General features: G+C 45.7%; 2 protein-coding genes across 2 annotated transcripts in view; one reads left to right on the top strand and one right to left on the bottom strand.

Moving 5' to 3' along the window:
* Nucleotides 1-29: 29 nt before the first annotated feature.
* LOC144103870 (NADH dehydrogenase [ubiquinone] 1 beta subcomplex subunit 2, mitochondrial-like) lies at nt 30-6,473 on the bottom strand. The gene is made up of 3 exons (XM_077636580.1): nt 6,286-6,473; nt 4,606-4,729; nt 30-192 (listed from the first exon to the last, which is right to left on the bottom strand). The coding sequence occupies exons 1-3, from the start codon at nt 6,372-6,374 to the stop codon at nt 121-123; spliced, it is 285 nt and encodes a 94-aa protein (XP_077492706.1). The 5' UTR covers nt 6,375-6,473; the 3' UTR covers nt 30-120.
* A 376-nt stretch (nt 6,474-6,849) lies between these two features.
* Nucleotides 6,850-24,707, top strand: part of LOC144103872 (protein CIP2A homolog) — a 54,564-nt gene continuing 36,706 nt past the window's right edge. The window contains exons 1-8 of the mRNA XM_077636581.1: nt 6,850-7,072; nt 7,717-7,986; nt 10,044-10,138; nt 12,378-12,471; nt 15,066-15,188; nt 15,478-15,617; nt 22,641-22,719; nt 23,905-24,081. Of these exons, the coding sequence (XP_077492707.1) occupies nt 6,971-7,072; nt 7,717-7,986; nt 10,044-10,138; nt 12,378-12,471; nt 15,066-15,188; nt 15,478-15,617; nt 22,641-22,719; nt 23,905-24,081 (1,080 nt within the window). The 5' untranslated portion in view covers nt 6,850-6,970. The remainder of the gene's footprint in view (nt 7,073-7,716; nt 7,987-10,043; nt 10,139-12,377; nt 12,472-15,065; nt 15,189-15,477; nt 15,618-22,640; nt 22,720-23,904; nt 24,082-24,707) is intronic.

The raw sequence follows: 24,707 nt of genomic DNA on the forward strand, positions 1-24,707 counted from the left end.
AAAGCAAAAATTGTGGACTGGACAGCATAGAACAATGTAATGATTCCGTTTAATTGTGTCTTACGTCGCCACCAGCCCTACGCAGATTTAAGAAGGAAGTCCGAAAGCAGCAGAGGCAGTCTATTCATCGTCCTTGGGGATGCCTAGCTCTTCGTCGGTCAACGAACTCGCAGGTGGTCGAAGGAAATGGCCCTGCAAGGACAAGGAAGCCGAGAAACTTGAAACGTCCTTCAACACTTCACAAGAACTTATCTAGTTTGTATGGTTGCATGCAATTTGAAGGTTATCACTGTTGTTTTGCGGGCAAACAAAGACAATGAACTTTTTTGTTGGTGTGACGGTCATCTGGTTTACAATAAAAATAGCGGTGCAGAACAAACAAACCAAGCAGGTAGCTATGCTCACTTCATTACTATGCAACAGCACTACAGGACGAAGGCAACAACAAGAAGGGACAAACACACTGCGTTGAACTTACAACTGTGTGCAATTGGAAGATGCATGCCAGTTTATACACTGACCATACCTGCACACATGCGCATCGGCAAAGACATGCGTTGAACCCAGATGTGCTTATCACTATTAAAACCACTTCAAAAGCACATTTGTGTATGCAGAGCCGTGATCCATTGTGCAGTAGGCTCATTCCCCTGTCTGATAGGCGCACTAACATTACCAGCCAAGGGAATGAGCTTACTGCACAATGGATAACAGCTCTGCATACACACGTGTGCTTTTGAAGAGGTTTTTAATTGTGATAAGCATGTCTGGGTTTGATGCATATCTTGGCCGATGCGCATTTGCGCAGGTATGGTCAGTGTAAAAATTGACGTGTGTCTTCCAATAAAAGATAGTTGTAAGTTCAGTGCAGTCTGTTTGTCTCTTCTTGTTCTTGTCTTCATCCTGTAGAGCTATTGCATAATAATGAAGGAATACCAACTAGCCCAAACCGCCGTTCTTCTCCAATCTATGCTCACATATTTCATTCAGACTTCCTAAATTAGACAACATAGGAGCATTTTAATCCCAGCAGGTTAAGCCTAAACTGATCACCTTCCAATCGCATCCAATTGACCATTTGCGGAGAAATTTCTGCGCATGCGTGGTGAAGGCGCAGGCAGCGCCCTCTCTGGGCGGTTTGGTTTTTGGTTGGAAAACATGAGCCAGCCGTGCATTCCTGCGCTGTAGTGCGACGACTGATGTGAGCTGTAACTTCCACGTAACTGACATGTAACTGCAACGCGATTTATCTAAGCTAACCACGTGTTTTGCAACAGCGAGACTTGTACGTAATAAAGGCCGCGACGACATACAAGGCGCAAAAGACGAACCCATTGATGGGGCCAGTAATGCGCACATCCAGCACGTTTCGAAACGGGTGTTGCTGCTTTATTTCGCGCTTACTGCCGAGTACACACTGCTCGGTCATTCTAGAAGAGTTTTGCCACTGACACAGGAAAACCGAATGATACATACTAGTATGAACATTCACCATTAATGCTACAATGTGCTTCCTGAACAGCGGGGGCACGTCCGAGCGCAGCCTCGCGTATATCCGCGCATTCTAACGCTCCCGCGGCCCGTTAGCACGCAAAGCAACGCTCTGCCGTATTAGCACGAACCGGGATTGAGATGGTACAACGGGTTCTTTAATAATCAGCTAAATGTGCCCTGAGGCAAAAGGTGTGTTAAGTTGGCAGAAACTCCGGCCCTATCAAGGAAGCGCAAACGTAAACGTCTGTGTGCATTAGGAAAGTGCATCCCATTATACTGTCACACTCGCCCGCGCACAGGCGCACATTCACGCACATTTTCACTTGGTCATTCAGCGCTCCGTTGAGGTAGCAGAGTGCAGGTATTGCCACACATGGTCGTTTTTCAGGCTACAACGCGAAAATGATTCGCTACACCCTGTTTCTAAAAACGGAAATGGGATGTTCTCCTCTTCCATCATACTCTTTCGTTAGCTGACACACGTTTCCGGCCAAAAAACAACACTAAAACAACAAAACAAGCGCACGTGAGCTGCTGAACGCTGCCTTGCGCATGCTTGCTCGAGAGCCCCTTTCCAACCAAAGGTACCGGCGGAGCTTCTCTGTTTGCATGACAGGCGGCGCTCGCTTTTCCGCAAATGGTCCATTGCAAGTGCTTAGAAAGAAGGTTTAGTGCCCAGAGTGGTGTGCATTAAGCAACGGGGTGCTTTGCGGGAGTGTCGCTTACTGGTAAATCGTGCATGCACCATTTCAGCCCTGCTGCGTTTAAACTCTCAAAAGCTAAAAGATCAAAAAGGAATGCACACAACAACAACCTGCTGCAACATGGAGACACACTGCATAGACACAAAATTCCATGTTTCTGCAAAGGCACAAGTGCTTACAGAGGCAACCCTTGACGATTCGAACTCCAAGAGGACCGAAATGTTTTTGCTTTGAGTAAAATTTTATTCTTTTTTTCTCCTGCTTACACAACTCTTTTTTTTTTGTCACTTGTAACAATGAAGCCTGTTTCACATGCAAGTGGAAACGCTAGCGAATCCTGCTGCCATGGCGTAAAAACTTATTTTCGAGTCGTGGTTATGAGTGGCGAGGTTTCAACAAGTTGTAAATTTTTGCTGTGATGCGCCGCTCAGTTGCTTGCATGTGAACCAGCCTTTAGGCCGTCAAAATTGTGAAAAAACAAACAAACATAGTCGATGGAGCACAAGAAACATCTATTTAATAAATTACTGACTTCTACCAAATCCACTTTCTTAATGCAAAAGCATTAGATGGCCCAATCTCAATGTCATGTCTGCAAAACGTGTCGGCTAATAGTGGCGACAAATACGTCGACAAAATGCATCCGCACTATGATGTCACAACTTGAATGTGTGATTTCGTGTGTAATGTAATTGAGTAATAAATGAACTAGTGGCGCAACATGTCGTGATGAAGACTGATGTTGTCATGTCACTAATTAGTTAATGTTAATTAAGATAATTAATTCATGACAATTGGCCAAACTGCATTAAGGCAAATGAGATTTAGGATTATAATTATGATGGAAGTGAGTACGACGAGGATGATAAGTGATGATGTCATACCAAAGTCACATGACAAGATGACTTGCAAAAAATGTTGGAGTTGCATGACAAAGTAATGACGTCATACCAAAGGCACATGACAAGATGATTTCCTAAAAGGAGTTGTGAGAAAAGGCTGCATGAGTTAACTAAAACCAAAAAATCGATATGTGATACAACAGAGCATGACAGAACATTCACTACTGAATTTTACAATGTGAGTGTATATCAATGGCCCAGTGCAATAACAATAAAATATTTTATAAATATTGCGGCTTGTGTCAAAGAGAACCAATTCACTGGACGGCTCCAGCAAAGCCAATGTGCTCAACGAAAGTGGCTGCAGCACGCAAACTAGACAGCTGAACAACGCACTGCAACCTGAGCTATGAATTTCGCTACCCGCTGTATACGTGAAGATTCAGCCCCAGAGGTCTACAAATGCAGGGAACACACAGCACGCAAACACAGTAACATGCAAATGCTATACACAGTACACGTACAGGTGTGGCCAAAAGTTTTCTCACAGGTACTGAAGAGAAAATACCAAGGTCTGGTGGGATTATAAGCAAGAGCACTGATGGCATTTGCTAACCTGTGCACTAAGTATGCTCTTATTTCCTCTAGGTAAGGCATAAGATGAGTGTGATCATGAACACACGCTCTGCAATATTATCGCCACGACTGCACATGCACAAACCATCATTATCAGCTTAATTACATCCATCGCAAGATGAAGGCCCCTCTCCCCAAGCTCCAGTTAACGTTGTACTGTGCCAGCTGCGGCCACCTTATCCACGCAAGCTTCTTAACCTCATCGTCCGCTTGACTCTCCATCGCCCTCTGCTATGCTTGCCTTTCCCTAGGATCCATTCCATTACCATCTTGCCTTCGTATTACATGGCCTGCCCATGCCCATTTTTTTTTCCTCAGCGAAGGATGTTACTAACTTGCGTTTGTTTCTTTATCCATTCAGCTTCGCTTTCATCTCTCAATGTTACCGGTACCATATTCCTTTCAAATACGTGCCAAATACGTACACATAAATATAGCAAACGCACTTGGATAAATACAACATCAAAGCATGTTAGCCCGGCTCAATCTCTGCGAGAAATTCTGAGCTTCTGTTTTAACTTTGTGCTGCCAAGAAATTTCAAGCACCAACTTCCCTCGCACCAAACCACAGCCTGAACCCGACAGGACACAACAATATAGCACACGGAAACAAGGTCGGTGTTGCTGTCCCAGAAAACTGCACAGCGACAACGCACACACACGCACGTCACAGTACATGTCCCAACAAAAGCTACAACCCATGCAGAGCAATTTCATAACAACCCCTTTCTTTCGGAATGCGAGCATTCTTCCACATTTGTGGAAGACTCGAGATCATGAGTCATTGCACACACACAGGATGACAAAGTTAACAATCTTTCGCCACCAAAGAACACTATCAAACTATGGTACACATGCTGTGATGCGCATCCTGACAAAGGCTACCACCTCGATACTGCACCGACGGACAGCTGCCCTGCCACACATACCAGAATGTGATCAGGTTCCGTGAAGATGTGGTAGAAAAACCACCACCATCCGATGGTCATGATGAACTCCGCCATTTTCGTGTCCCGTGGATCTACTTCGATGCCCTGGCGGTACACCCAATTACTGCAAGGAAGGAGAAAGAAATGTGGAGGGTGTAAGCATGCAATGTGACACAAGTTTCAGCATCGCCTGTTAAAATAACGCTGCAGACAAATTAAAGTTTGCCCGTGTCGACAGATTACAGTTTTTTCACAACAAAAAGGCCACTGTGACTGGAAATGAAACTTCTATTAGCTAGAAAAGGACAATAAAGGAAGTACAGCTGCCGCCTCCATCGGTTATGCCCCAGGCAAAGTGCGGTAGTGTCGATTATTATTTCAATTTACAACCCAAAAAAAGTCTTCAGACCAAGTGAGGAGGCTCCATCCTTCAATTCCACCCTATAGACTCACCAGCTGCCAGTCACCTCCTCACTGCACCCCCTTGCCACCCATCCACTGCCACCCAACCTGTACCCTGCCTACCTTCACCACACCACCCACCCTCTACCAGAAACACACCCAGCAGGGCATCTCCTTTATCCCTTCCCTTACAGCATGGTTCAGATGTTCACCAATGTGAGAGACAGATACTGCACCATTTCCTTTCAGCAAAAACCAATTTTCACTTCATTTTTCATCGACAAAGTGGCGGTAAAATTGAATTCTCAAGACCCAGCTGCCAGGATAAATAGGGTTGCCGATGAAATCTGTGCGTGTTGGAGACTTTGGTTTTATGCAATAGTCCAGCGATATTATACATATGCAGTGCAACGCTGGACACTGGCACGGCAGATGCCAAGAGAAGCAGAGCACCTGGATTGGGGAAGTGTGAGGTGTACATGAGACGAAATGGACAAGTAAGCACCCGCAGAATGCCGAGCACTGCCATGGTGGTCACGTGCCAAAGGGGCCAGCTTCCAAGGGTCAATACTGGTGGCATGCGGCGGAAGTTGAGAAAGTCATTGTAGAGGTCTTTCTAACGTTTGTGGGCAACTGGTGCTCCTGTAGCCAGGAGTTACCGGTGTTTAGGTCGATTTGAAGAGCCAAACAGTCTGCTTTGGTGCGAACTAGAAACTAGATTATAACTAAGAGATCCATGGGTATAATACCCCTGTCACACGGGCACCGCAAAGGCCTTTGAGAATCAGGTCCTTATATCCAAAGGCGTAAGGAGTGCTGCTTCACGGCACAAATGTTGCGCCTTTGCCGCTAAGGGCCTCGGAGGCAAAGGCGCCCGTCCGAGATTAGCGGGTGGTGCACTCTTAGAGTGAGTACGCGAGTCACGCTCTTCGGAGCACCCGTGCGCTCGACGAGGCCGCGCATCAAAGCAAAGTGGCGCGGTCGCAAAATGACGTGGGGCGGTGCTTCACGTCGTCAGCCTTTTTTGCTTAGATTCGCGGCCGGGACGGACACAAGGGCGCACCCAAGAGCGCGGCCACACACAAAACCCGGGTGTTCAACACTGTACACACGCAAAGCAAGCGTTTTCTTCTTTTTCTCGAGTACTGAAAGTGACCACAATGTAAAGCAAAGCAAAACGAAGCCGCGCTGTTGCAGCCTGCGAGGCAGTTTCTGGGAAGAGGCCCGAGGCTGCCCGGCCAAGCAGCGACTTTCGCCGCATATTATGGAGAGACTTACCCGCCCCCGCTGTGTCTAACATTAGTACGAGTGACAGGGACGATGGCAGAGCGGGATCTGACCGCTGTTCTAACCAGGGCGCCAATCATTCTGGTCAAAACTGAAACTTGACCTTGCACCGTTTACTCGCAGCTGCAGAATTTGCAGCCGCCACGGTCCTCCTGCAATTCTGCAGGCTTGTCCCTTTTGCGCCCGTCTTTTTGCAAATGAAAGTAATAAAACGCTTTTAATTTTTAAAAATAATATTGTTAAAATTAAAAATTAAATAGTTTGATTGTCTTATTTTTCAAGTATATGTTTAAATTTTTAATTCGAAGGACTTGCAGCGCTCTTTGCCACTCGCGGTACAGTGTACTAGAAGAGTACTAGTGTACTACAGTGTACTAGAAAGTATTCTAGTACACTGTACTCTCGGTGCATTCACTTAAACTTTGACTCCAAGATTTGTGTCACACTAAAATTCAAATCTTGGAGGCAATGTTCAGTCAATGAGCGACGGAAGTGCAAAGGTGCGTCACGGTCGGTCCTGTTCTGTTGACCAATCAGAGAATTTCAGCGTGACACTCCGGCGTTTTAAATCTATTAAACGGCTCACGAACGCGTGATGCGCTGTTGCGTGTTGTTTATTGTGTTGATGTGACACCCACCTACAGCGTCGCTTGGCCGCTCTGTCACGTTGTGCGCGATGGAAGTCGCCGACGTCGCCAAATCGTTCGTGCAGTCGTGCACGCTCCAGCCGGGCCACGATGAATCCACATCGTCGTCGTGCACTCAGCGACAGCTTGACGTGAGTCCTTTCACTCAGCCTTTGCTCGCGTTGGTCACTGCACCACAATGTGCCGTACAGCTTGCAGGGTGCAGCTTACATCCTGTGACTAACTTTTCAGCATAAGCATGGATAGTGCAGGAGTCAAAGCGAACGCACAAAGGGAAAGATGAGTTGCGTCAACTAAATACACGTTCTGCAATAACAATAAAGGACTTTCAACTCGGCTACCGCGTATTTGAGCCGTAGCCTGAAGGTAGCAGTGGGACAGGGGGCTGTGGGAGGTGCATCAGTGGGGAGGCGACGAAAAGTTGTGAAAAAATAAATAAAAATGGGCAAAGCATGCAGGCTTCGCCGGTTCTACCCTCCTCATATGTCGACGCCGCCGAATTAGCTTCAAGCAGTCGGCGCAAATCACTTTCGGGAACTGTTGCAGGATTGCTGAAATGTTAGTGAGCACTTGAAGCAGCCGTGCGGAACTTCATTTGCTGTTACGAAAGCAGATGCCGCGCAACACGCAACGCTACGACAAAACAGTAGCCAGAAGTGTTTGAAGACTTTTCAGCCAGCTGTCATCAAGCGCTTTTAAATGCAATCAAGTTACTTTCAAGCAGGATGCGTTCGAACTCGAAGTGTTCTGTTTTCTCTCCACTTTTCTTCTTCAGGTTCTGAATGGCTTGGTGGGATCGCGGGACTTGAGCTTCTTCACAAGCCGAGGCCGGCTGGCCCACGAATGCGTCACATGTTGCGTTTCCATTCTGCTCGAAGCGCCCCCGAGCCTGCAGCTCGCTTGCAAGGTGCTGACCTTCCTGCAGCACCTGTGCAAGGACCCTCTGCTGTTGGACTGGCTGCGCGAGGAATTCGAGCTACACTCGGCTCTTGCCGAGTTTCTGCAGAACCGGCTTGTCGAAGACAGCATTCCTGTTCAGCTACAGGTTGGTCCTCTTTCTGCAGTCTCGGCCGAAACTGTGTCGTCATCAGCCTGACTACTACCACTGCAGGACAAAGGCCTCTCCCATATCTCTCAAATTAACCCTGTCCTGTGCCAGCTGCAGCCACCCTATCTGCGCCAACTTCTTAATCTCATCCGCCCACCTAGATTTCTACTGCTCGTTGCTATGCTTCCCTTCCTTTGGAATCCAGTCTGTTACCCTTAGGGGCCATCCGATATATTGCCTTCACATTGTATGCCCTGTCCAAGCCCATTCTTCCTCTTGATTTCGACTAGGATGTCATTAACCCATGTTTAATCCCTGGCCCACTCTGCCCTCTTCCTATCTCTTAAAGTTACACCTGTCATTTTTCTTTCCATACCTCACTGCGTTGTCCTTAACTTGAGCTGAACCCTTTTCGTCATAGTAGCTTGTATATTTGGCCGAAGAATGTTGAAGAAAACTTCTTCCCCAATGTCCCTGCTTTACACTGAATGTTTGTGTGGAAATTGCATCTTAATGCCAACTCCATGTAATAACGCATTTGGCATGTCATATATGTCACATATTTGAACATTCACACTGTTAGCCAGTCACGTGCAAAAGCAATACATGTGGATTGCATATTAAATGCTCGAGTGCTGCGAACTACTACATAAGGGTTTTGGTGAGGACACGACATTTCTGTGACCTGGCTTCTGACATTAGGCATGTTCGGAAAGTAGCACTGAGTTTCTACTCTAAATAGAATGAAACTTTTTTTTATATTGCAAAGCAAACACCAGCATGTGTGGCATTGCACGCATGCAAAGCATTGCTTGTCACTTCTTCGGCTTGCAGATTCATGTCACTGATGTTACCATGATGATTTTGCATGCACCACTTCAAATATGAGCAGGCTTGTAATGTGAAATCAACATTGTAATGGTGACTTCATGTGTTGCACATCCATCACCACCTGCTAATTTATTCAGTCTTGGACACTCTAATGTAACTCTAACGTAACTCTGACAACAGCCATTGTTGAAACACAGAGGCTATGGCACTCGTATCTGGTCCTTGTTTCTTCTAGTGCATTAGCACTAGATGCTCCGTTCCACCACTGGCTGTGAATTGTGAGGTCCCTCGGCCCACTGGTTTATGGGCAACGTGCCCTAGGCGGCCCCCTTAGGTGCCAGGTGGACCACCTACGTCATGCGACCTTGTGACATCATCACAGCCTGTCCACCGGAAATTGCTCACCATGGCAGGTGGCAGTTAAATTAATGATTAGTTGCGAGAGGTTGCTCAAGCCCTGCCAGTGGCAACACCTGTCATCCCAGGGCAGTGGCGCATCACTTCACCACTGCACCACGAGTGGTTTGAGGACTCCCAAGGATCTGTGAATGTTAAGTAGGGAATGACCAGTTCTGCATATATGGGTGTTAACGCAATAACGCTGTTGCGTCATACCCTTAAGACGGAGCTTAAGCCCGATTTTGCTGATCTTTGTCTGAAGCCTACTTAACCTTGAAAGCTGAGCCTCGAACTGAAACTGAAGTGCTAGCACACATAATTATCATTTGGCCTAACCATGCTAAATCGTCCACAATTTTTTTTTTTTTTGCATTTTGCATTCTGCGATCTCTAAGAATCAGTTGTTGCCAACTTACCCAGGTCTCATTTGATCATAATAGGTGTTGATACAAACTCTTTTCCATGTACTGTCGACTGTATAATTTGAACTCTGAGGACCAAAAATGTATTGCATCTGTATGAAATTTGAATGAATTGAAGGAAGCCATTTTAATATGCTCGATGTTGAAAGGAACAAGGGCCTGGTCGAATAAACCGGAGGTTTGAATTAGCTGATTGCAAATTAATAGGGGGCATTCACTTGATGTACCAGATGGTTTTGTTGTACAGTGTGTAGCTTTCCGGAGCTGGTGGTGATAGCCGTTTAGACACTGTGCTCTGACTTTTGCTGTTGTCCATGTATAGCAACATGGCAGTGACTGAGGCTTGAGGGATCAACCCTTACAATAGTCCTCTGTGTGTCATTTTGTCCTGGGTACCTGCAGGTCATGCAGCTTCTTCGGGACCTTTGCTACCGGCACCAAGTGGCACTGACAGAGTCCAAGTTGGGCTACCTAAGTAGCTTCCTCTTCAGGCACATGTGAGTCAGTGGAATATAATTTTTTTTTTTTTGGCTGGAAATTTGTTGTTTCACTAAGGGCTGTTTGATATCATCGTTTCATGATTGAGCACAGTAAACATCAGGAGTGCTGAATTAATTTACTGGCTTTTCCAGTGCTTCAGCAAGTATTTCCTGAGGTATGCAAAGGTCATTGGACTTTATCGTGTATTCATTTCAGCTCGACTTGAAAAGTGTTTGTCAACAAAATATGAGTCATTGTTTTGAATATAGGCTGAGGACATTTTCAGACCGCTAGTAGGTTTCAGGCAATATGTCGCGAATAGATATTTTAGTAAAGTAGCCATTTCGTCTCTCAGAGTTTCAGGGTACACAGTAGTAAAAGCAAAATCACTAGTGAAAGCAAAAGTTATGAGCAATGGACATAGTTCTTCCTGCACAAAGAAAAATAACTGGTATAGAAAGGTCTTCATTGTATAATATATCCTGATTGAAGCTGCAGACTGTTTCTTAGACACAAGGAGCAAGGAGGAATCGAAGGTAGTCAAGGGACCTCCTTCACTCATTCCCTTCCCCTAACCCAGTCACAGTCCATCTGTTTCTGAAATAAATTTATTAATTTATTTATTGCTGGCAAGAGTAATCTTGAGTGCTTTGTGTAGGTATTGAGAGTCTTTGTGAAACATTCGCATTGGTTTAAATTATACAGTGTAGCTATTAGTAGCCGGCTCTATTTTCCCAAGGCTGTCGGACAGAAAAAAAAATTAAATTATTTCCATCTTCTGGTTCGCTCATCTACACTCACGTGTGTTTCAAAGCCCTGCATCTGCTGCTACTGCTTTTTTGCGACTATTGCATGTTGCTTCTTGGTGCTAAGCTTTATTAAATAAGGTTTCACACTTGCAGGAAAATCTTGCGCAAGAGTGTGCAAGATTCAGAGTTTTGCATATCAACAACTTGGTTATGCATTTCAGAACTGCTGCAGTGGTGGAAAAATGTAAAAACACTGGTTTGCTATGCAGTGTCAGTGTACATTAGAACCTCAGGTTATAGTGAACTAGAATAGACTGCATAGCCAACAGGGTTCCCCACGTGACCCCAGTGGCATCGCCACTAGCGGCCACTTTTGAGAGTCTCCGATCGCAGCACCACCTCCCTAGGAATAAGTGGATCACTGCGCCGTTCAAGCGAGTGCATTCTTTTATCGAAAGCACTATCGGAGTACTTGCTGTGCAAAAAAAAATACAGTCGAACCCTGCTACAAGGAATGCCACTTCGACGAAATATTTCAGATTCCCCGTCAGCTAGCCATAGAAAACAATGCATGCTTGTTCTTGCCACAATGAATTATCTTTTCAGGTGCGTTTCCGCTTCAACGAAATTTTTGTTCACTGGAGATGAGCTTAACATTTATTTTAGGACAAAACAAGCATAACGTTACCCGCCCGTACGTTCATGGCGTTTAATTTCACTGAAAACGCTTGCTGGAATCGATGTGTGCCCCATAGTGCGTCGAGTGCGAATCGGTGGCGCCATTCGATATCGTCCGTCATATCGACAGAGAAACGCCGCGGAGCCGGCCCGACGCAGTGCGATTGTACGGTGTTTCATTTGTGTTAGTGTGCTAGACTCGATGCCAGCATGGCAACGCCGTGAAGAAAGTGCAAGTTCTTTTCTTTGGAGGATAAAGCACGCATAATCCGAAAGGCATCAAGCAAGAGGAAGAAAGGTGACATCACCGCGGATTTCAGCATCTCCAATAGCACGCTTTCAACCATTTTGAAGGCGAAAGACTCCATCACTGCAGCTTTCTTCGGAGACGTCCGTGAGATTTTTGAGGAGCACAGTCAGATCTTAGTTTTTTGGAATGATTTCGCCACAACGAAATTTCCGCTTCAACTAAATTTTTCACGCACCCCTTGAATTTCGTTGTAGCAGAATTCGACTGTATTTCATTGTTTTATGCACCAAGCACGTAGCACAATAAAAGTTGCCAATTCTACTTGTAAACTAACTCAGCAACATTTTAGCAATGTGTTCAAGAGTCGGCGATTGGTCAGGGCAAGCTCCAGATGGGTAATCACTGCAATGCGCTACACTGCCTTTTCGAGTACATTGTAACCACGCCTTCTAGTATACTATACCCGCATGGTGTACAGTGTATGAGATACACATGGTGTACAGTGTGTCCAGAGCCCTCTACTACATGTTACTTTGGGACGGTAAGCCCTGCATACATGATATGCATCCTGCCTTTCAGGGAATCTGCGGACCATGAACTGTTTTTGCCTTGCTTGGAGCTTCTCAACCACCTGTCATGGAGTAGCCACGCCCAGCAGTACATGAAAATGATGGTGCGTGTTTTCCTGCTGGAAGGTTAAACTGAGCGGCCCGTTCAGACGCCGTGTAAAACAGGGAACATAGTGAACTTGAAACTTATTATACAGTGGTACCTCTAATAGTGGAGTTCTCCCGGTTTAGCTTTGCTGTTGTCTGCCTGCATGCCGCTGTCCGCCCACATGCTGTTGCCCATCCGCGTGCCCGGTCAGCATGCAAAAGGTAGACAGGTATATACATATGTACAGGTCTACTGGCTTGGGGCTTGGCCACTCTACTGTAAGCTCCACATTCCAATGAAGGCCAACTTGTGCAACCGATTTCAAACCGAAGCCCCTAATCCTGACGATGATGCGGAGTACAGTTGCCTTCAGCCGCAAATCTGTCCAGTAACCCATAGGCTCGTGTGGCTATTTGTGTTTGTTTAATGGCAGTGGCAATACAGTGAAACCTCTTTATAGTGAACAAGTAAAAAATCGTAAAATAGCTCTCTACAGCCGGAGTTTGTAATATAAAATTTCATTAAAAAAAACGCGTGCAACAGCGGCGCAATTTAGTCATTGAAGAGACAGGAAATCTGGTTATCCTCACTAGAGAAACGGAGAGACGTTTTCTCAGGTTTTGGCGGTGTTTCGAAGGCGCTCGCAGCTATTCCGAAGGCCGCAAAAAACCGAGCGGCCGTTAGGTTGGCTCCCCTCCCGCACAGCACCGCAAGCGCAAGTTGAGTTCTGGCTACAGTGGCTTCCCCGCATCGTAGCCGTGTCGCGTGGAAAGCGGTACATCAAAACGAAAGCTATCGCTGTTTTCACCACTTCCGCGACAGTGGACATGAGCGCAGGCTTACAACCTCCTGTGCTGCTGCTTCCAGGACGCTGTTGACTGATGTCAGAGGTGTTAACGCGTGCTGGGTGCCAGACTGCAACCCGCACATAAAAGTTAAAACCTTGGCGCGAACGCTTGCTGCATCACCACTAGTCACTTGTGCAGTGCAGCGAAGCCTGTGGCCTGCATCCGAACGGGCTCGGCTTGGTGCTGGGCAGTTCGACATATCCGTTTCATGGCCAGCCACGTTCAATATATAAAGTTGAAATTGCATGCATTTGTCAAAAATATTTACAAAGAGTTCGATATAGCCAATAATTTGTAATAATCCATGTTCGTTAAATTGAGGTTTGACTGTGATGCATCATTGTGTTATTCATTTTGCAAGCCACCTAGTGCAGGTCACTTTTCTTGCCCTTGGGGTAAGTTGCAGTAACTTTTTTTGGAGTATGCTGAGTGTAATAGTGATTTCTTTGTCTCTGACAAATTTAGCACTATTCTCATCTCACTTGGGCCCATATTGTGTTAGCTAACAAATACAGTGAATAATCTGAAAACAGCTTAGGAATGCATTTATTAATGTAGTCATGTGGGCAGACTTTGTAACTCATAATAATCTCTCATTATTCAGGGTTTCTAGCATAATGTGCATGTTTGGAAAAGTACGTGCCATTGCGTGATCCATCAACTGCTGATGTAACAAATGCTAAGGATTTATAAGTTACAATTCAGTCATTCTGCCACTTTGTACATGATTGTGGATACATGCCGGCAGAGAGTTAACAGTTGATGTTTGCTCTGCAAAACTTATTTGTTGCTTTAGCTTAGAAGAGTTTTTTCTTAAACCGAAATGGCGAACAGTGCCTTGAAGACTTACGGAGGTTTCAAGTGACGAATCAAGTCTCTGATCGGCATAAACTGGACTTCATGTGATGTGGCACCAGTGATTTTTGAGTCAGCTCACCAGTTGTGTTTCAGATTTAACGCAGGAACATGAACTTGGAATAAAAAAAGCATGTGTCTACAGTCAAGGCACTCTTTTCATATTTATTGGCCATGCACATAAAATAAGGTGCAGAGGTCACATCACACGTTCTATTGTTGCTTGAGTCCATCTTGTTTTGCCGTGTACTAGTGAATTGAGGTGTATTTATAAGCAAGTTCTGAAATTTTTTTAAGCAATACACATTTGTAATTTTTAGGAAACCCATTAAAGAAAAGAAAATACTTATGTTGCACACAAGTAGTGGTCTCAGCAAGTTTGTTGATTCATTGGAAAAGATTTCACTGCACCTGACTCTTAAGGCAAGGGCGACATAATGAATGACGGGGAGGGATTTGTAGATTGTGGTGAACTTAGGCTTGTGTGGTTAGGGCGGTCATGTGCTAATCTTGGCTGCTGCCAATGATTGATGTTTACTGCTGAGCAGATAACATTAGCCCTTTGACAGCAAAGCTCAGCTGCAGTAGACGCCAGGCAGTTTGAACTTGAGAAAGAGCTAAAATTTCTTCAATCTAGAGGCAGTTCAAATTAAGGCAAGCCTTTTTAATGCACTTTATTGACGTTGGTGGGACTGAAGCACAAATTTGGATTATCAGAGCTTAGATTAAGCTAGTTTCAATTAGAGTTTACCATGCAAAGGTTGCTGACGTTTATTCTATGCAGTGATCTTTTTAAAGTCCATTGGCACCTGAATCAGCGCTCATGATAGTATATTTGAAGTGACTTATTGACAGGGGGTTTTGCATTTTTTACTTCTCCTTTTTTTTTTCGTTCTGTACTCTGCAGCCGCAGCTACCAGAGTTGTGCAAGTCACTCGTTCCAAAGACCGCCTTTGACAACAGCTGTGTCGTCATGCACACGCTGGCAATCTTTGCTAACCTGTCGCTTGACGAGTTCATCAGCAACAAGGTGGGCTCTTGTTTGTACACATTTATGAGTGTGCGTTATTTGTTTTGTTATTGTTGGTATTGTGAAGATGTCCAGGCATGTACATTTTTCAACTTCCACCCGTGCACAATGTATCCCTCCCTTTTTCCCTTTTAATTTCCCTCTTTTAATTCCCTGTTTTTATTTCCCTCTTAAACCGAGTCTCAAACCGAAACCAAATAGAAAACAAAAGTGCAAGCATACCTAACACGCAGTTGGCTTACCTTTCTAAATTGTCCGTTATATTTCTCTCTCTCTCTTTCAATGGCAGATGTTCAGCCAGTCGGTGAAGCGGACCCTGCAGGTCATCCTGTGCACAGTGGTTTCGAACAGCCTCGAAGCCAAGAGGATTGCAATTGACATTCTGCAGGACCTTCTGAACAATCAAGAAAGGAAAGTGCATGTTCTCAAGTGAGTGTTCACTGTTGGCTCATATAACTTGTTTTGTAGTTGATGCTGACGATTTATAGTGGAAAGAAACTTAATCTGAGAAAGTCTCGTCAACCTTTGTAGTTGACTGCTTTCAAGAGGTAGGGAAAATTAGTAAAAAACATGGGAGCGGGCAGTCATTTGGCTGATGATGATGATGTTAATGAGGTAGACGGGTGCTCCATGGGTAGAACAGTGAGCTAAGGAAACCAAGGCCATGGCAGGGTTGCCCTGCTAATTTTCAGAGCATTTGTTTCTGCTGTGACCATTGTCCATTCTGTGTTCTTATTGTTGGTCACTGCTGTATTGGTTAGATTGACAGATGTTTGTTTGTGCAGTGCAAGCTCATTAATGCAAACTCTCTTATTTTGAGTCTTTGTTTTATTCACTGACTCGTTGGTTTCCGTCAAGGTGAGGTGAATTAAAAAGGCTGCCATTAATTCACTCTACATAATGCAAACCAACTCTTGCTCCTTTTCGGGTTTGACTTATCGAAAGTCGACTGCATTTCTTCATGCTCACTCTAGCTGAACACCTTTTTTTTTTTTTACTCCAGCACAAAGGCTGTGTTAAGATAGTACTGCACACTGCAGTTTAGCTCGTTATTTCTTAACAGCTGACTATTTGCATGTTAGCAGTTTATTTCTTGCTTTGAACTAGGGATGTGCAAATACTCAAAATTTCAAATATCAATTCAATATGCTTCATGTTCAGTTCATATTCGTATTCAAAAAGTGATACTCTGGAATTTCTGAGCATTCAAAAATTTCCAAACACTCGCCAGTAGTGGTATTTGATCATGGAAAAACCACAATATTTGGGCCAATTATCCAATGATCGAGCCTAAAGTGAAAACAATAAAAATCTGCCAGCCGTCGTGGTGGCTCAGTGGTTGGGGTGCTCGGCTGCTGACCCAGAAGACGCAGGTTCAGTCCTGGCTGCGGTGGTCAAATTTTGATGGAGGCGAAATTCTAGAGGCCCATGTACCTTGTGATATCAGTGCACATTAAAGAATCCTAGGTGGTCAAAATTTCCAGAGCCCTTCATTATGGCGTCCCTCTTAGCCTGAGACGTTTTGGGACATTAAACCACCATGAACCAATAAAAATATGCCCTGTTCTCTCTCTTCTTGAGCGTTTATCACATGGACTGATCGCATTTGGATGCTGCTAGGCTTCACTGCATGCGAAATTTCACAAGTGGGGTTTTCCACGTATGACGCCTGCTGTAAACAAGACGGCTAACTACCCACTTCGAACAGTTGGACATGAAAGCGTGCTGTTTTGTCTGAGATCCTTCTTTAATGTTGACACTTGACGGCCACACCCATGGCATTCGTCCTGTCACCTTCATAACTCTCCTAGTGGGTGCTCCACCATCTCGTTTTGGTCACTGTGATTTGCAGTAAATTTTACTTGAAGGGACGAGTTGAGGTGTTGCAGCAGGGAAAACGATCGTGTAAAAATCCTGCCTATTGCACGATGCATTGTAACCCATGCACCTCTTAAATACGCTTAATGGCAAGTGTGATGATGATAGAAGGGCTACTGTCGCTAGGCCAAAAAATAGCCTGGCCACATAGTTCCGGTGTGTGAGCTTCAGAGATTTATGAGCTGAGCCCGCAACGGCAGCAACTATCGGCCCGTGCATTTGCCGGTTGTCCAAACCCAGCTTCACGCCACTTTCAGACACCACCCGGTGCATCGCTGCTTATTTCTTTTTCCTTTTCAAACTTTTGGTTGTATGGAGATGACTTGGACTGTTTTGTTGAAGACTTCTGTTGCCTGTTTAAAAAAAGGATAGTGTTGGGTTAAAGGTCTCCTGCAGTGTGTTCTAGGTTTATTCATCATTAACTCACCTGATATGCTTGCCTCTTTTAGCGGGAGGCATTCACTTGGCAAAGTAGCCGCTGCAGTGGCTCAGTAGTTATGGTGCCTGGCTGCTGACCCGAAAGTTCGATCCCGGCCGCGGCAGTCACAGTTTGATGGAGGCGAAATGCTAGAGGCCCGTGTGCTGTGCGATATCGGTGCACGTTAAAGATCTCCAGGTGGTCGAAATTAGCCAGAGTCACTACTGCAGTGTCCCTCATAGCCTGAGTCACTTCGGGAAATCAAACCCCATAAGCCATTTGGCAAAGAAGCAAGCTACAGTCGAGCCCACATATAACGGCCCCACTTAAGACGAACTTTCGCTTATAACGAATGAGACCTGCACGACCTTCAAAATATACATTTTTCAATGGCACAAAATCACGTGTATAACGAACGTCAATAAGTCCTGCTGATCAGTTACAGCGAACGCACGTCGTAAACCCGGCACCGCGATGCAAGATAACCTGCCTCCGACTCCTTTGTGCGCCCGGCGCGCTGTATGTTTTCCTGCGCCTTATTGCAGGTGAACTGCCCGCTCCGTTTCATGCTGCTCTCAAGTGAGCTATCTTTTGCCCACCCACGCGCCTTCCAAGATCGCCCTCCCACCCCTCCTCGCAACTCATCTCCCCTCTCCTCACTCTCTTGCAAATCCGCGCGTGGCCTCCGCGATCAACCGCGCCGCCGCCGTTGCTGATCGCGGAGGCCACGCTCCGCGAAAGTGGCCTCCCGTAGGAGCCAAGAGGTGGCTTTACTGACGCTCATGGACACCCCTCATTGGTCTCTCCGCTGGCACTGTGCGTCTTTATCTTTAGCTTGATTGGCTTGATTGCCGCCTGTGCACGTTGCGCCCCATCGCGCGCTTTTGTCACTCTTGTTGGGGTGCGGACACTTCATTGGCTTCGTTCAAATCTTGGAAATGAAAATGAAAATTGGTCTTTGGGGAAAGGAAATGGCACAGTATCTGTCTCACATGTTGGCGGACACCTGAATCTACTGTAAGGGAAGGGGTAAAAGAGGGAGTGAAAGAAGAAAGGAAGAAAGAGGTGCCGTAGTGGAGGGCTCCAGAATAATTTCGACCACCGAATTTCGGGCCCTGGTTATAATTCGGGATGGCGGACGGAAACACCGTGCCTGTTTCTATTGTATTCAGCGGTAGAGATGATGAAAGCGGCCTGGGCGGAGGTGACGGCCACTGGCGAGCGGAATTTCTATCGCAAGGCCGGCTTCGTCGACACAGTGTCTGATGCCGAGCCTGATGCTTCGGAAGATGACTAGCCTGGCGGCGATTTGTGGCAGCGCGTCGTCAACTCTGACATGGGGGGTCATGATATTGGTTGGAGTGATTTTATTTCTGTCGATGACGCCGACACCGTGGAACCGTGCACGAATGAGGGCATCATTTCTGAAATGCGGGACGAGAGTGATGTGGAGGAATCGGATGAGGATGAAACATTTAGCGCGCCTGTAGCAATGGGCTACATAGAGAGCCTCAGACAAACTTAGCTATGCCAAGGGATTCGGCGAAGAGCACACATCTGCTTTAAAGAAACTGGAAACCTCCCTCAATCACGGACTTTTTCGCAAAGAAAAAATTTTGTTTTGACAAGCAACTGTCTTTAAAGCTGTGGTCCACTTACTACGAACTTTGAGATATAATGAACGGACGCCGCGTGACGCTCATGTTCGTTATAGGCGGGCTCGACTGTAGTACATTTTAACTACAGTATTTTTAAAGTTTACTATGAAAAAGTTTATGTAGCACGAATGTGACTGTAATGGAAGTGCTTCTTTGTGTGTAATGGTTTGCGACATTTACTGTGTGGCATTTTCGTTTTTGCTTCACTGTTAGAACAAAATTTCCATGAAATTTTCAGCCACACATTATTCAATTGCCACAGTGGTTGTGATGCTGCACCACTGAGCACAAGATTGAGTGGGTTGGATGCCCAGCTGCTGTGCATACAACTTGATGGGGATGAAAAGAGTGAAGTGAGCATGTACCGTAATTTGAGTGCCTGTTCAGGAATCCCAGAGGAAAAGCATAAAAGTATAGCCTTCAACTGCGTTGCGCCCTTGCTGCTTGCTTTGATGTGTTTGCAAGTTCCTCCTGCGGCGTTTTCTGCTTTTTTTGTTGTTGTGTTTGAATGTGCCTGTCACCTTCCTCTCATTGCTACACTCTAAACACGAGTATGTCTATATCGGAGTAAGCAGGGAGTAACCTGTCCTCTAATGCACTTCATTTTAGGGAGTGACACCTAGGATATACTCCCTTTTATAAAATGGTGTACAGCAGAGGAGCGCTTACTCCCTTTCTTACTCCTGCCATGTTTAGAAGGTGTCTGTATATAAGCCTTTTCTTTTCCCGTGGCCCTGTCCACCCCCACTAGAGTGGTTAGTTTATTTGCTTGAGGACTGGTGTACTTTGCCCCTCATGTACAGAATCCCTCGTTGTAATGAAGTCAGCGGGATGGCGAAAAAATTCGTTGTAAGCGGTAATTCGATATAGGCGACCAACCGAGAAAATCTAAAGCAGCTTTATTTGCACTGCAACTGCGAGGAAGTCAAAATACAATGTATTTAGTGAAGCAAAACTTTATTCAGGTGGAAAAAAAAAGGGCAGTGAGCTTTGGCTGTTTCAAGTTCTTAACTGGCACGTGCAACCCCTGCTCTAATCTGACCAAGCATTGCACGAGGCCGTGGTCACCACCCATGCATTCAACCTTCGGGGTATTTCGAATCGCGGAGGCAGTGGCCGCTTTTATGGGGGAAGGTGGCGGGGGGCTCACGGAAGGCTACAAGAGTACCGCACTGGAAAGCGCCGCAAATGGCGTGGCTCGAGTCCGAGGTTGTTTGTTGGACTCAAAAAACGATTAGCCGCTCATTGTGGGTACGCAGCGGGATCGTGAAAACTGAACGGTTTTGCAGTAGGGGCTTTGCATGACTACTGGATAATTTTTTCCCGAGGTGTGCTGCCGTGAAGTTTTCTAAATGACAGTTTTTCGGCGGACTGTTGGCGACGACACTGAGCCAATGGTACAGTTCGAGTGTCGGTGTTTGCGCAGCGTTGCGTCTGCGCCATTGACAAATGTTTAGGAAAAAAATTAAATTACCCTACCACGCATTGAGAACGTTGGCCTAGTCGGATGGCGCGAATTGAGCATGACCGGCTCGAGAAAATCGCCGGGGAAACACCGTGGTTGAGTTGACCCGCCATGTTGATAGCCTGAGTCATTGCTGTGACGCTCGGATTTTTCGTGTTTTTGGCAAGTTATCAGTCGATTTGCACTGTCAAAACTGCAACGAAGCTTGGGGCAGTGTTTTATTGCAACGCAAGCCAGTTATGGTAAGCGGCAAGCAAATTTCTAGACCGGCTTCCCCAAAGTCGCCTTCTCGATATGTTAACGTTGCACCTCGCTTCGAACACGGCAAAGGGCATGCAACCAAACCAGGCAGCAGCTCGACAATACCATTGTTCCCACTTGCAAGCGCAACCTGCAAATCGCCTTCTCGTTTGAAGCGAAAATTCTCGAGATTTACGTTGTTCTCAAGCTTTCGAGAGTTTTGTCTGCTTTGGCTGATGTGAAACGGTTAGGCTTAGCGATAACTACGGCAGCCAAGGAGCAGCTCAGTTCGTTGCCCGGCACGTCCCGGTCTGCGTCGTTGCCGAAAGATCAGCTCTCTCGCAACTCACAAGTGTGACACTTCATTGGGACACTTCTTTGTGCTTTTTGGCACGTTTCAGTGCCAGAAGTACTCTTTAGAGTGGTAAGGTTTTGCTCACCGAGCGCACCCATGGAATGCTACGGCGCAGGTCTGCCCGTAGTCTTTTGGCCACTTTTCGCCATCCAAGAGACCGCGGTTTTCTGGCATCGCAAAGCATCACAAAAACTTGATTTTCATTTGGATTCTGTCATGGGGCGCGATCAATGCGATTGCGACCGATTCAGGCACGCTGCAGCATAGAATTTGACAGCTTCCGTTCGCTCCGCAGTAAACAGCTGGGGGCACTCGGCACTTGCTTGGTACCTGTTACTAGGCAGGTCATCAGTCGTCGGTTTGGTACTTTTGTGGCCTGTTCTGTGTCTGCATGAGACTAATTTGTCGGCTATTAATTTGACACTGCGTGCGCAAAAGGGTCCACCTTCGCTCGCCACATCGCTCTAAGTGGGTCAAGCTCTTCGTGCACTTTGAGTAATGCAGATTAAAATGCATGCATTTGGGTCAGGAACAGAAGAAATTTCGAATAAAGCAATATTCTGAGTAAAGCGATTTCGTTATAACCAGGGATTACTGTATCTTGCTGCCTTCTAGTGAGAGGCATAAGGAAAGGAAAGTGTTTGTTTTATAGTAACAGGGTAGGCTGAAGTAACTATAATAAAAAAAAGTTTTTTCAGTATGTGGAATTTCCACTTTCTTTCTGAACAAGATTCAGTGTCTCGCATGCCTGCAAACAATTTTTTTGACATGTGAAATGGCATTTTCAGAAACGTGGGTGATGACCAGCTATGCCCCATTTTACACCTATGTGCAAAGCACAGCTGTTATGTGTAGCAAAGAAAGAATAACAAACCACTACAATGATTTTCTGCAGGCTTAGCAGGGTCAGTAGCAGAAAGCTTCCTAGACACTTTGTTTTGACCCATATTTAGCTCTAGACGCTATGTGACTTGCCTGAAGCACGAGGCTGACTCCTGAAGCGTGAAGCTCAGTAAATAAACGAACAAAAATACCAAGCAGCTATTAAACAATAATTCTGGTTCAGTAAAGAGAACAAGGAATTCTGATTACAATGATGACAGTTTGAGTGTTCTGGCCCTAGTAGATCCTGAGAATTAGGGTCTCAAAGGTCATCTAAAACAAATGGAAGTTATAAGGCCTAACCTGTCCCCTAAAGGTCTGCAAGAGGCAGTGCTTGTTTTGCTACCAGAAGGTTTGTCACTTTTAATGTCAGGCCTTTGGTGTTGAGCCTGGAGTGGAAAAAAGGTAGGCATGGCATCCATAAAAAGGGCAGGCAGGTATGTTTTTACTACGTAGTATTTGTGAGCATTACCTTGGTGACAGCATTCTTGCTGTGATTGATGTGCTTAAGCTTAACTCGTGTTTGTTTGTGTTTTTATCTATCTTTGTTTGCTAGGTACCACAAAATGCTGGTGTCCTGTGCATCGAAGGTGGCCGAGAAGCAAGTCGAGGGGGAAGTGGAGGACTTGCGAATGGTGAGTGGCTTTGAGCACAGTGCTGTTTGCAGTAAACCCCCATTGACTCGAAGTAATAGCGGCGAAAAATTTCGAGATAAACGGGGTTTTGACATGCGCGAAGTATTCAGAATTTCTGTGTACTGATCGTGCAGAGTAAAAAATTTTAGCTGTCAATATATATACGTATATATATAGCCTTGCTTTCCACCCTGGACTTCTCGACGCAAACCAAGCACTCAGCTGTGAATTATGAAAGGAGTCCAGTGTAGCAGCACACAGCAAAGCAACAAACAGTGCTAGCAAAGAGGGTACAAGCTTTGTGAGTGCATGATTGCGTTGCTAATGGGAAATGGAGACAGTGGCTGCCACTACCCGTAAGGTTGAGCAGAGCGTGCGTGCTCCGTATGCCCGCTTGCTTGGCCTGCTGGGCCGTCGTTGCACTCGGGCACAGACTCCGCCTGCACTCAAAACTGTGAGAGTAGAGGCAGTGTGCGTCGGCTTCTGCTATTGGCTCCGGAATCGTGCTATGCACAAAGTGCTAGCAAACGGCATGCCAGCATGTACTTGCTCATTAGTTCACAGCATCACATACGTGAGAGTCATGCTCCTGACACGCAAGAGCTATTGATGCCAGAATCGGGCGAGCAACTTTGCGGTGGCGATGGCCGTGCACTGCTCATACCGTGTCTTTTTTGCTACCATCCAGCTGGGATGCGCCAACGGTGCGTTGTGTCAGCTGTGGTCGCTTGTTACATTCGTAAGACGTTTCTCTCATGAGTTTTTTTTATCGTCGTAAAGCTTTTCTGCCAAATTTCGTAAATCGGCACTAGCTAGCAGGTAGTCGACGTAGCGAGTTCGTTATATCAAGATATACTGCCGCAGCACTTTGTTACATGGAAGTCTGAAATACGCGCGCTTCAATAGAGGCAGCATTGGGAATTGAGACATTGAAATATCCAGAAATTCACTGCATGGAGGTTTATCACATCCAGGTTTAATTGTATTAACTTATTACGAAGACTGCTAATAGTCATTGGTGTGTTTTTGAGGCTAGGGCATGGTTACATGTTCTTTCAGAACAAGCTAAACTCAAAACTGTCTGCTGCAGCGTGTTGTATCTCTTTGTTTTGGCCAGTCTCTGTGCACCACGAATAACTGTTTTTTGACATTCATTTTTTATTATTCCTTGCTTCTCTTCACCAGACGGTTGACCTTCTGACCGTCATACTGTCGGTTCCTGTGCTTCGGGAAGAGTACGTCAGTCGGACGCCTAGCACGATGGAGCCACTTCTTTCCCTGCTTCTTGGTGCCATCGAGTCAAATGTCAGCTCTCTGAAGACAGCGGATACGAGCATCAGGCTGGTGACATTACTGACTGAGGTTTGTAGCACATGTCGCCCGTCTCCAGTCTTTTTTCTGCTTTTGGTTCTCTGGAGGGAACACCACAGGTGATCAATATCATGGTTATCATCATTAACAAAAAGAATAATCCTCTTTGGCCCTCATGACACCAGTAAGACTGAGAGTAAAAGTTTGAACAATTTTCACTTCTGCCCACGGAACTACATTAATTGCTAATATATACTGGCACAAATGGCACTTTCCCAAAGTGTTTATCAAAGCAAGGTCAAAATGACAGCTGTCAGAGGTGTAGATTGCATGCTGGTAGCTAACCCTAACAGCAAAACAATCCTGCATTTCTGTTATCGTAACGCTTCGTAGATAGGTGATGGAGCAGTTAAATTTGCTCGATTTACTGCATATTTGTGCCCAGTTTTGTTATCCTAAGATGTTCAGAAACAATCAGAATTGGCTAAGCCTGATTATGCTGTACACTTATTTGTTTCTCCGATGAAGAAACCACTAGTTTGTCTTGTCTCGCAGGTTAGTGAATGACTAAGCTCACTTTAGTACGAGTGAATTGGTGTGGGCTAGTTGGTGATCAGTAATCTTGAAGCATCAGTAGCACACAAAAAGACACAAGGCAGAAACTGACACATGCAACT

Source organism: Amblyomma americanum, chromosome 9 (assembly GCF_052857255.1).
Source record: "Amblyomma americanum isolate KBUSLIRL-KWMA chromosome 9, ASM5285725v1, whole genome shotgun sequence".
Taxonomy (NCBI): domain Eukaryota; kingdom Metazoa; phylum Arthropoda; class Arachnida; order Ixodida; family Ixodidae; genus Amblyomma; species Amblyomma americanum.